This window comes from Coturnix japonica, chromosome 2 (genome assembly GCF_001577835.2).
Source record: "Coturnix japonica isolate 7356 chromosome 2, Coturnix japonica 2.1, whole genome shotgun sequence".
NCBI lineage: Eukaryota > Metazoa > Chordata > Aves > Galliformes > Phasianidae > Coturnix > Coturnix japonica.
This window is the reverse complement of record NC_029517.1, coordinates 55,757,908-55,770,798: the sequence shown is the minus strand read 5'-3', so window position 1 is coordinate 55,770,798 and position 12,891 is coordinate 55,757,908. Positions and strand designations below refer to the sequence as shown.

At 35.4% G+C, this 12,891-nt stretch overlaps 1 protein-coding gene across 7 annotated transcripts in view; it reads left to right on the top strand.

Moving 5' to 3' along the window:
* CDH18 (cadherin 18) overlaps window positions 1-12,891 on the top strand; it is a 450,693-nt gene that overhangs the window by 410,931 nt on the left and 26,871 nt on the right. For 5 of the 7 annotated variants that reach the window (XM_032442471.1, XM_032442473.1, XM_015854439.2 and 2 more), the window contains 2 exons: window positions 2,281-2,417; window positions 9,613-9,702. In XM_032442471.1, the coding sequence (XP_032298362.1) occupies window positions 2,281-2,417; window positions 9,613-9,702 (227 nt within the window). The remainder of the gene's footprint in view (window positions 1-2,280; window positions 2,418-9,612; window positions 9,703-12,891) is intronic. The other 2 variants (XM_032442475.1, XM_032442474.1) reach the window with 1 other exon arrangement.

The window sequence follows — 12,891 nt, the reverse complement described above, 5'->3', positions numbered from 1 at the left end:
ACTAAGAACAGCAGAAACACTGGTAAAAAATCAATTGTTCTGAAACTCAAAAGTGAATTCTGATTCCCAGCCATGTGGGTAGCTTGAACTGATACTGCTAGAAAAAATTACATAAAGAGGATAACTGTGGAGGTCTTTTTCTTGCTTTGCAGTGCGTCCACAGTGTATTCCAGTATTCCTTGAAAGCAACACACGTTTGCTTGGATATCTGCAACATTTAGTTTGTTGTAATCAGTGACTGTCCATAATTTATTTTTAATTTAGCTGTTGAGTTTACTAAGCACTTCAGCTTTCTAAAGTGTGTCTGCAACAAGCTCTGTGGTTCAGAAATTTGTAATTCATTGTTTATTATTATAGTTATTCTTCTTCTCTATCTATGTTGCTTGCTTTGTTTTGTTGTTGTTGTTGTTGTTTCATCCAATTTAGGACACCATGATTATGTTTTCTGGAAGAATACTTCCTGACTTGAATTCTTTACAAGAGATTCCCCCATCTCCTACATATTCAAGATCTTTCCAGTTTACTTCTATTATGGAGACCTTTTAGTCATTTTCTACTTGAAGCACCTTCTATTGCCACCTTCCACATCTTAAGTCTCATCACTGAACACTTTTGAAGTATTTTATAAGGAGGTGTTCCCAAGTGTTGGTTGTTGATAGGTCACATGGGTTCTGACTTAGTTTGGATAGGAGACAGTAAGTTAAATTTTTATTCCAGAGAAACATAAAGATTTGTTGTTGCTCAAACCACCCCCATGCTTACATGGGGGATGTTTCACTCTTTAGGATCTTGAGAGGAAGAATGCAAAGAGCCAAAAAGGACAGCTTTTCTAGTCTGGTTTGGTCCACTCAGATTTCCAGTGCCTAGTTGACATACTTTTATTTCTTGAAAATACGGGAAACATGAAAAGACAAATCTTAAATGCTACAACCCAAACTACCCTATTGTAAGCATATGTAAAAAATTTCTTACAGCTAGAAGAAATGGGTTTAGTTTCTCTTTAATTGGCATAAACTAACCTAAGTCATCTCATCCTAGCTGGCTTTTACACTCTCTCGTGTCCTTTGAACAGTTAAGGTGATTCATTCAAATTTCTACCTCCTCCTCTAGTCCTTTATTTCCTTTGCTTTTTCACAAGACATATCTTATTTTGTTGTATAATTCATCCAAATGTTTACTTGCTTGTCTGTTTTCCAATTCAGTAAATAGTCTAAATAAGTATATTATGAGAGTAATAAAACTAAAGTTATTTTTAATTTTTTTTAGCTTTGAAGCTTTCATATGCACCACTCTTTTTATTAGTTGGCAATTAAACCTTTGGTGATGTAGAAATAAGAGCAGTTGGATGGGACAAATAAATCATTTTAACCTATACGTAGCTTCCATATATTAGAATGAGAGCAAGGCTGGCAAATTATCAAGAAAAACAATTATGGTACATAAAAGGCTCTGTCTTGTTCCTTATTTTTTCATCAGGTCTAAAAGAGAAGGTTTAATAAGGGTGTGTAATTGGTTCATTTGTTAAAAGCTTACAATAGCTTTTGTAAGCAATTCAGGCTTTGTGAAAAAAAAAAAAAAAAAAAAAAAAAAAAAAAAAAAAAAAAAAAAAAAAAAAAAAAAAAAAAGCCTTGTCAATCTCTTCTTTTGTGTTCCCATCTGCTTCCATTACCCACTTAAAGGTTTTTTACTTTCTCTGCTAGGCAGAGTGCCCAGAAGCCAAGGGAGTTAAGGAGGGCTGCTTCTAGGTTAATGTCAACAGCGGCTCTGGGAATCAGCAGTTTTTGCTTCTAGTCTTTGTAATGTACATGTTTAAAATGGCTTATGTTGCTATGTCGTCAACTCCATGTCAAAAATGCATGCTTCAAAGCAGGTACTGGGACTGAACAGGCTGTTTAAGCAGAATAGTTTTCTGTTTTCTTTGTTTTGCCTTTCCATTGTGTGTTGTAATCAAAGTAAATATGCTTAGTGTCTTGACAGAAATGAGCACTGTTGTCTAAAATATAATCTGTTAGCAATAGGTATATCTATAATGCATAGGTATTTGTGACTCAGATTGGAAATCTTATTATATATCAAAAGATCAAATAAAAATAATATTATGAAAGGAGTGAAAGACAATGGTTCTTCAGGCATCTCCATAATACAGATTTTTTCTTAGGATATTTTCTAAAATCTCCACAATCTTTGAAAGACTGAAAGTAATATTCTTATGTAGCTTTCTGTTACCTTGGAGCATACTTTGTACAATGAGTATATATTTACTATTTTATTTCTCCTTAGATATTTCATTGATCATAACACAGAAGAAGATAGATATTTCACCATTGATGCTAATACTGGAACCATTAAAACTGCCAAGATCTTTGACAGAGAGGAAACACCTTGGTACAACATCACAGTGGCTGCTTCTGAGATAGGTAAATAACATACGTGGCACATAGTATTAAAAAAATAAATAAATAAAAAAAATAAAAAAATTGAAAGGAAAATATTAATATTTGCTTTTTAGGAGCATTATCTTGAAGTGTTAGGTTCTTTTTAGACAAAGCTACTTTTTTTTTTTTTTCTTTTTTCTTTTAACTAACAACAGTAAAAGAGAAATTTCTGTGTCTGTGTAACTTCCTTAATTCCACAGATCAGCCAAACAAAACCCCACAAGCCTGTGTGAGTCCACCTATGTAAGTTTACCGTGTTGTTCTGTGTTTAATAGGACTGGTTTTTTTTGTTTTCTTTTTTTTTTTTTTTTTAAACCAAGGAACAGTGCAGGCATTGAAAGGCCTAAAATAAATAGCTTGTCATATCTTACTCATATGCATCTTAGAAGACACCACTGCATGGTACAGTCAGAGAAATTAATCCTTTCTTCTTGTAACTATAGTTTATGTTTGTCAAATATGCCAATATTAATTTATTTCCCACAGGTGTCTAGTAGTTGCTGATTGTCACTGTGCTTTTCTGGCCTTTAACAGGCAGAGACAAAAAATGTTTCCCACTGCATTCAAAAGGCCTCAAATGTGATGAATTTCCACTACATCAAAAAATTACGGACATTGTCAGAAATATCTGAATAAATATCCCAGATAAATATTTTTACATGAGGCAGGGACAGTTTAAAGAAATAAAGATTAACTTTTTCATTACAGAGCCCTTACTTTGACACCAAGTTGTAGAGGATAAAAATCAGCAAAGCAAAAGAAAAAAAATCCCATGTGGTATCAGTAAACCCATTCTTTCTGAGTACTCTTAGTGATACCATTTTTCAATGAAAAGTGATTTTGATCCAAACTGTGACATTTTGTTTATTTTCTTTCCTCTTTTTTTTTTTTTTTTTTTTTTTCCTTTGGTGTATGCCATCATTGCCAGATGACAGACTACGTTTTTGTTACTTCTAACATGTGCCACTGATGTGAATCCCCTGTGCTTTCCTCTCTTTCATTTCCAGGTTTAAATGGAATCTCTTCTGCCACTATATGGCTAGCATATGTTGCAGAATTAATAGCACCTACATATTTTATAAGGACAACAAATTGTTTTTGCTTATTAACCTGCTGTTTCAACTAAGTTGACACTTTCAAGTACATAAATTTCTATATTAAACAGTAAAATCTAGAGTTTTATGGTTAGCTCTTCACAAATGGTAACCACAGCACCTTTCTGTGCTTAACAGTATATTTGCAGTGCAGTACAAAATTTATTTAGTTTAAGCCTAATGATGAGTGAATAAGTGTTAGTTTTAAGTAAGATTTTAAAGCCACATTGCAACATACAGAAAAAAAAAAGAAAAAAAGAAAAAAAAAAAAGAAAAAAAAAAGTAGTCACTACTCTTTTGGGGAAACAATCCAAATATTACTATTTTGCAAAAATAAATCTCAATTGTATTAAACTGAAATGTACCTTTCTGCACTACCTATTTCACATAGTCTAGTGAGTGGTATTGCACTTTCTATGCTGAGGAAGATTATAAATAAAAGATAACTGACTGGATAATGAGGATGAAATATATATATATTTTTTTTTTTCCTAAGAAAGCCAGCTTAGAATTCTCCATTCAAGATGCTACTTACTAAGGGAAATGTAAGTCTTGTTCTTTCCCTTGCATTGCCTCTCTTGCTTTCAAGGTGGGGATTAGGGAGATAAGTAGATCTGTATTGTTAGCTTGGATAACAATTCAGTTGTGAAAAATATGAGAGAGAACAGAGAGGAGGAAATGGATGACAGACAGACTAAAATGCAGCGTAAATGGCAGATAAACTTTCTTTGTGCCTACTTCTTTGTCATTTTCTTATATAAAGTAATTTGAAAATTATAACACTGACACAGTCTTCTAAATACATTGTAAAAGCAGTAAGTGGATACATGACTGAAGAAGGAACATATTTTGTGCATACAGCATGAGGGCCCAAACTTGTAAGCACTACCTATTACATATCTTACATCCATTTATGACATTCATTTTCAGTTCCATCCACAAGGTCTGGCATAAATAAGATTTGAGGTTGAAAAATAGATGGAGCACTATGACCAAAATGTGCTTTGGCTGTCAGAGAGGCAATCTTCAAGTTTGTCTGATGTACTGGAAGTCATTTATAGCTTTCTGAAACAATTTCCTTAACCAAGAATGCTGCAGAATCTGGAAAGCCCAGAAAGATTGTTCTGCCTCAGAAATAAAAGGTGCTCTGCTGAAATAATTTTACTGCTATAGTTAGTTTCTTGAAGTGTTTTCTTGTTTACTTAACACTACACTTCAGTAACAGAATCCTTTTGAATAACCTACTGGATGCTGTGCTTATTTTATGTGAAAGAAATTTAAAATCAACACTATATTTCTAGCCTCAAATTTATGATATCCAAGTGCTCAAATGTCTTCTGTGAAATTGGTATAACCTCTACCACTTTCCTCTGTGGAAGTAATGTTGTTTTCATGAACAGTGATTTTTCTGTTTGCATAGATGCTGCCTAAAGCACAGCAAAGTTCACTGGTAGAAGAATGGGACAATCCTTTATTTTCTTTGACATGCATTGTTCTTCCGCAGCAGCATGTGGTGATTGAAAATGGAGATTTTGGTGTCCAAAGCACACCATCAATGTAATTTCTTTGACTGTTTCAGTGCAAGTACTTCCTGAAATCTCCTTGTGGCATTAAGGGACAAGGAACATGGTAAAACAATTCTGTATTTTATACTGAAGTGTCTACTAACTGTGTTTGGAGTGAGGGAAAGGACTAAAAGCTGTTGGCAATAGTTTTAAAAATATGATTTCACTTAAAACTAGTCATGTCTCATTAGCTGATTTAGAGGAAAGAAATATCACCTTTATGAATGGTTGTTCCTTTGACAGTGGAATGAGGTAAGGAGTTCTAAAGAGTAGTTTGTGATATATCAACTAAAAGTCACTATAATGATAGCACACACAAAATAGGCAACAAGTGATTGAGATTACCAACTAAAACACTAAAAATTAAGGAAGACTGAGATAAATTCACACAAGAACAAGGCTTGTGGAAGTGTGTCATAGATAAGAGAGCAGTGAGTTGTACTGAAAACTGTCTGAAATGGAGCACTGAAAGGGTTGTGATGAGCAACCTGAAGGGCAGGCAGAGGCTAGTCATTAGTGGAGTACCACAGGGGCCAATAATGGATGCAATACTGTTTAATCTCTTCATTAATTACCTGGTTATGTGACAGAGTGCACACAGCAGGTGTGCAAATGACACAAAGCTGGGGTAATGGAAGGTTGTGCTGCCATCCAGAAGGATCTCAGCAGTCTGGAGTAATGAATGAACAGGAGCTTCATGAATTTGAATAAAGGGAGATGTAGAATCCAGCACCTCAAATGGAGTAACCCCATGCAGCAGTGCATACAGAAGGCCATCTCTCCGGAGAGCAACTTTTCAAAAAAATGCCTGGCTGAATATCCTGGTGGACAACAAGGTGAACATGATTCAGCAGTGCTTACATGAGGCAAAGGCAGGCAACAACATCATGTTCTGCACATGTAAGAGTGTTGCCAGCAGATCAAGGGAAGTAATCCTTCTGCTCTGCTAAGTTGGTTAAGACTACTTCTGGAGTGCAAGATTCAGGTCTAGGCCCACCTGGACAAAAGAGACATGGAGCAAATGGAACAAGTCTAGTGAAATCATTAAAGGGACTGGAGTACTAGTCATACAACAAAAGGCTGAAAGAATTGTGGTTTTTTTTAGCCTGGGGTATGTTCAGGGTGTTCTTACTAGTATGTTTAAACACCTGATGGGGTAATTAAAGAAGGTGAGTAAAAACTCATCTCTGTTGTACCAAGTGGAATGTCAAAGTAAAGGGCACAAACTGAAATAAAGGAAATCCCACTTAATAATATTAATAATAAAATTTACTGCAAGATATGTCAAACAAGTGAACAAGTTGCCAAGTGAGATTGTAGATTCTGTGTTCTTGGAGATATTCAAAAACCAGCTGGATATGGTCATGAGCAATGCACATTGGTTGACTCTGCCTTGAGAAGGGAAGTAGGGTGAGCTGATCTCCAGAGTCACCTTTCAACACTAGTCATTCTGTGATTCTATGAGAACTGCATGTAGAATTAGTAGATGAAAAAGAACAACCACTCAGCAAGCCTGCAGATGACACTAAGATGTAAGTAGCGCAGTTGATATATTAGAAGGAAGGAATGCCATCAAAAGTCATCTAGACAAGCTTGAGAAGTGGGCCTCTGTGAGCTGAGAGCAGACTGTGAGAAGAACTCATTGGGAGCAGCTCTGGAGAGAATGACTTAGAGGTTCTGTTGAACAAAAAGCTTGATGTGACCCAGTAGCGTGTGCACTTGCAGCCTGGAAAGCCAACTGTATCCTGGGCTGTGTCAAAAGGTATGTGGCCAGGTGAGGGAGGTGATTATTCCCCTCTACTCTGCCCTCATGAGGTCTCATATGTAGTATTGCATCCAGGCCTGGAGTCCCCAACACAAAGAAATGGAGCGTTGGAGTGCATCCAGAAGAGAGCACGAATATAATCAGAGGGCTGGAACATCTCTCCTATGAACAAAGGTTGAGGGAGTTGGACTTGTTCAGACTGGAGAAGAGAAGGCCTTCCAATACCTGAACAGAGTTTGTAAACAGGAGGGAGAGCAACTTTTTAACATGGTCTGACAGTGATAGGACAAGGGGGAATGGCGTTGAACTAAATGGAGATTTAGGTCAGATATTGTAAAGGAATTCTTTTCTCAGAAGGTGATGAGCCACTGGAAAAAATGACCCAGTGAAGCTGTGAATGTCCCATCCTTAGAGGCATTTGAGCCCAAGCTGGATGAGGCTGTGATCTAGTGGAAAGCTTCCCTGCCTATGACAAAGTGATCAGAACTAGATCTTCAAATCAATCTATGGTTCTGTGATTCCCTGACTTCAAAATACTTATGCATCCCAAAAGAAGATTATTGTAAAAACAGTTGTGAGCAATTCAGTTAAGGTTGTACTCTAGGAAATAGTACTGACATTAAAAGCAACAGCAAAGTCCCAGATCACAACCACTTCCAAGGCAAAGTAAACATGTACTTCAAAGTTTGTTTTCAAAGCAGTGATGCAAACAGAACAAATAGCAATATTCCTGAAGACTTAGGGCTCAAGAAGAACACTTAGTAGCTATGGGAACAAAAACTGACAGTTGAGGGAATCATAAAATGGCTTGATTTGAGAAAGAAATCAAGAGCATCTTTCAGTATAAATTTCTACTTGGAAATACTGCAAGACAGACTGCATCAGGAAGCTCTTTTTAGGTGTTAATTCTAACAGCTAAACTAAGCATGTCCAATATCTTCTATGTAGGCAAAAACAGCTTCTAGATCTTGCATTCACATGATTTTAACAGTCATATGGAGAGTGAGAATGGAAGATGAAGGACAAGTGTTAAACAAAAAGAATAGATATGTTAATGTTATTTAAAGGTGAATGGATTTATATTACAAGAAGTAAAGCCAAAATCCAAAAAAAAAAAAAAATTTTTTTTTTTTTCTTTCTTTCTTTCTTTCTGTTTTGAAACACATGAAAACAACATATGCTTTGCCTGAAGGAAATGAGTCTATGGAGTAATATCTTCCTGGCACACAGCACTGAGAGAATTAGAAAAGAGCAAGAATTGATGACATTTTATTTTCTCACTTTGCCATTTTCCCATAACCAAGAATAATTTTAATACTTTGCGTTAAAAAAAAAAATAAAAAAAATTAAAAATAAATTGAATCCTTTTCAAGGTCTAACAGAAAGTAATATAAATCAGAGCGAAACGTTGTTACAGTGCTGTAATCTCCTAACCTTCTATCTCTAGTGGACAGCAGAATGATTCTTTTTAATACCAGTGAGTTTCTTGCCAGCTTTGTGTCTTTGGGTTTCTTCAAAATGAATTTTTCCTTACAATGAATACAGAATTTTTTAGAGTGAATTTTGGTCCATACTTTTTTCTTGACTTTTTTTTTTTTTTTTTTTTTCTTTTTTGGCAAGGTGAAGTGTGTATAAATATTAAGTATAAATAATAGAAAGATGGATTTGATTCTCCTCTGTTTATTTGGGGAAAGGTATAACTGGGATATTCATACCATGTCATCTGAATATGGTATAGCGTATGGCTCTTCCTAACCTCCCTTGTTGTTCCACTTGGGTTTGCATTTAACAGTTTACTTTCTGATGAAGAGAACATGTTTAGTTTGACATCAGTAAAGACAAATTTTCATTATATATTATTTGGCTGCATTTGTGATTATAGATATGTTATAGAGTCAGACCTTACAGTGCTACCTTGAGGCCAGCACCTCCCACAGATTCCCCCTGAATCAAGAAAAAAAATCAACTCATTCTTTGTTTTTACTTCACTTCCATTCTGACAGCTATTTCAGTTACAGAATAAGTTGTGGTACTGATAGCAGTGACATTTTTTATTTTTCCAAGAAACAGAATCTGCCACAAAATGTTTCTTACTTTTCCCTGAAATGAAAACCAGATTAAAACAGATTTTTAAAAATTCAAGATCTGTGTTTGAAGACTATTTTGCTGATGAAGTAGTGACAAACTGAGTATCTGACATCTTTTTAATGGCAAGATCTAGACACAATACTAGCACTTTGTCCACACTATCCAGTGACACAGTTTATTTCCAGTCTTGGTAAGCCCCCTGTCAATGGACCATGAAATTATAATAATCTTATCTGTAGCAAAATCTGCCATTGCATTCTCATGCAATAAGTAAAGCTGACACAAAACTCTTTATAAAAAACATTGTCTTGAGGCAGCTAGTTCTCCATCCTGCTCATGAAGCGATTCCTCTAATGCCAAGATCAGTGCTTATTTCTCTGTTTATCTTGGTTTAATCATTGCATCTTAGGCAAGATGGATTTTATTCTTCTCTGCTTCTTAGGGGAAAGGTATAACTGCGATATTCATACCATGTCATCTGAATATGGTATAGGGTTATGGCTCTTCCTAACCTCCCTTGTTGTTCCACTTGGGTTTGCATTTAACAGTTCATTTACCTGCTTCCCTGGACTATGATAAATGTGGTGCTCCTGGTGATGGTAGCTACCAAGGGGGTCTCTGAAGAAGAGACAGTCTTTGGGATCATGTGACATTTTCCCCTTCAGGGCTTTGCAAAGCACTACCAGAATCCCGAGATGGACTCACTGCTGGCCACAGAACCAGTGCAGTTTGTGGTGCCCTGATCTACTCAGGAGGTAAGCATTAGAATTGTCAATGAGCTGAAGAGTTTTGCTCGAATTAAAGCAGAGGGAGTAGCCAGACTGAGAGTAGTGAATGTTTAAGTCTGCTGCAGTGCTATTAGTAAAGATATTGCTTCTTTTACTACTTCTACTGCTGCCACCACCCTGACTTAACCTTTATTTTTTTTTTTTTTTAAATATTCCTCTCACTTACATATAAAGCATCCTTTTATTATTTTACTCCTGCTTCTGTGATATGTTTCATCCATTCTAGATCTATATTCTGTCAGAACTATTCAGAATTGGTAGGTGAGATTTGTGCCTTCTACTTCTCTTTAAAAAGTACAAGAAAAGATAGATGTTTGAACTTCCCAAATATTTGTTAGCATCATAAGGTCTTGAAAAGCTGGCAAAATGAGGAAAGAAAAAAAAATGTTTTTGCTGTGATAAGAGTGATATATAATACTAATAATGAAAAAGCATATACATTCATTATAAACCTAAATTAGGTGAAAATTGTTGTGCTACGTCATGAGAAGGTGGATTTTATTTATTTATTTATCTTTTTAAAAATTTTTTTCAAAGTTCTTCGCTCTGTTACTATAGTTCAGGCTTATTCTATGTTCAATTATTCACTCAACTTTTATAATAAGTGCGAAACTATACCATTGTAGCTTTACACACACACACACACACACATACCATAATAAATAAGAACACAAGATTATTGACATCAGAACTGTTAATGTCACTCAAATTGAATTTATCTTCATAAAAATAAACTTTCTTCTTGAACAGGTTTTCTTAAGTTTCTCCACACAGATTAACTGGGGAGAACATTTAGGCTGTTGATAAGAAATTCTACAACTTCAGAGAGGACTGCCTGGCTGCAGCACTGATACTCAATGAAACTGACTACTTTACAAATGTTTACTATTCTGGCAGAAGAACTGCTTATACTGGGAAAAATCTCAAGCATAAGAAAGCAAGCTCCTAATGTAGGTGAATCGGAACAATATTTCTGCTTCACTTATCCCTTAAAACAGTGAGCATTCACGCTGAAAAAGCTTCTCTTGAGGCATAATGCTAATAGGATACAGAATGTATCTGGTTGTTTTATAATACACAGGACTGAAGTATACGTCAGCACAGATTATCTCAAAACTGGAAATCTGCAAAATTACTGCAATGCATTTGACTAATTAATATAAAAGGGATCAGTTATCAGAGTGTTTTGGGGATTGCAGGTGAGCTGCACACCTGCAAAAGACTGTAGTTTATGTTTATTTTGTAATAAAATAAATATTTTGTAATAATACAAACCAAAATACAAACTACTTATAAGGACCTTGTTAATTTGTTCTTATTCCCTCTCTCCCTTATAAGCTGTGTTATCATCTTGCATACACACTGATGTAGTATACACAATCTGACAAACTTCAAGACCATTTTGGAAGGTGGTGTTAATACTTTCTATATTAGCATTTTGTAATAAGAAGGCTGTCAGTATGGAAATTTGCCTGCAATGGTCAAAGATCCTATAAGGTAACTGCTTCCAGAAAGAAGCCAGTAATTCCCTGTACTCTTTTGAACTGGTAAGATAAATAGGAAATCCTTGTGCTGCAAAACAGTACCATAAATAAATAAATAAATAAACAAACAGAAAAAAAACAAAATTAAAAAATAAAATTAAAAAAAAAAACCACATCTCTCTGAATCTCTGCAAAATCTCGGTGAAAGTAATGCAAGATCAACAGACTGGAAGAAAGATGCATTGGGAAGTAGTGACAGGTATACAAGAGGACATGGTTTAGGATTGGGAAAGGGTTCTGATCTGCTGTATTGAAACAAAAGAATTTGTTTGTCTGGTAACAGACAGGCACACACTGGACTAAAACATTTGATTTTCTTTTCTCAGTAAATATTCCAAACATGCCAGAGCAACAGAACAGTTCTCTGTCTCTGTTACCTTTTGCCCCGTGCTTTTCCTGATTGCTTTCTCCCTTTCTCTTAGATGTATTATGCCCTCTTCTAGCTTTGAAGATGGCATTGCTTTGAACTGAGGACTAGACCAATGACCTGCAGAGGTCCCTTTCAGCTAAGATTCTATGATTATCTAGTTGTCACAAATCCTTCTGTCTTTTGGCAAAATCTTCAGGCTTTTTTCTAACATTAAAATCTTCATCTCTGTATCTTATGAAACCACTCCCAAATGGATTCTTCCTTAACCCTTTACTATAATATCTGCCTTTGATCTATGTACTATTCTTTTGTGTACTCTTCCTTTGTCTACCTCGTAATTTATGACTCTTTCTAATTCATAAGCCTGAAATTATTCTGGAGAAGAGGAGGCACAGGGAAGACATTATAGCTCCCCACAACTACCTGAAAGGCTATTGTAGCACAGTTGAGATCAACCTCATATCTCAGTTATCAGTGAGAGGATGAGAGGAAATGACATTAAGTTGTATCAGAGGAGATTCAGGTTGTATTAGGAAAAAAAAAATCTTGGAAAGTAATAATACATTGGAAAAAACAGCTCAGGACGGTGGTGAAGCTGCCATCATTGGAGGTTTTCAAGAGATTTGGTATTTGGGGATGTGTGTTACTGGGAGCGTTGGTAATGGGTTGACAGTCAGACTACATGACTCTAGAGGTTTTTTTTCCAACCTTAGTGATTCTTTAATTCTGTGATTTTATACCTCACAGAATGTGAGTTAGAGAATTCTAGGCTCAAGAACAAGGATATTTTCATAACCTACAGATATACAGATCCTACTACAGGATTTTTGTAATTTGTTTGTCTGTTTGCATTTGCAGAACAAGCTACCTAAAATATTTTGTAAATTATATGTTAGTGAACATTAAGAACTATTCCATCTTTATTGCTTTGTACCATGTTGTTCTGCACAATCTTAAAGTCTACCAACAATGAAGGACCAAAGATCTTTTAAGTTAATTCTCAAAGTGCAAATGGAGTTCTGGAATGAAGGCTGCTTTTCTTTCTCCCATAATTTGAGATGGATGGTTTCTTTCATCCAGCTGCATAGAAAACAGTCAACAGTTCTTCACTTTCCCTTTCTATATTTACAGCATTCATACACTCATCTAGTCTACTTAACTAGTCTACTTAAGTACTGTATTTTATACATATTCCTAAGTTTGCAACTGAACATTCACAGCAAGAAAAAGGAATTTGTGTCT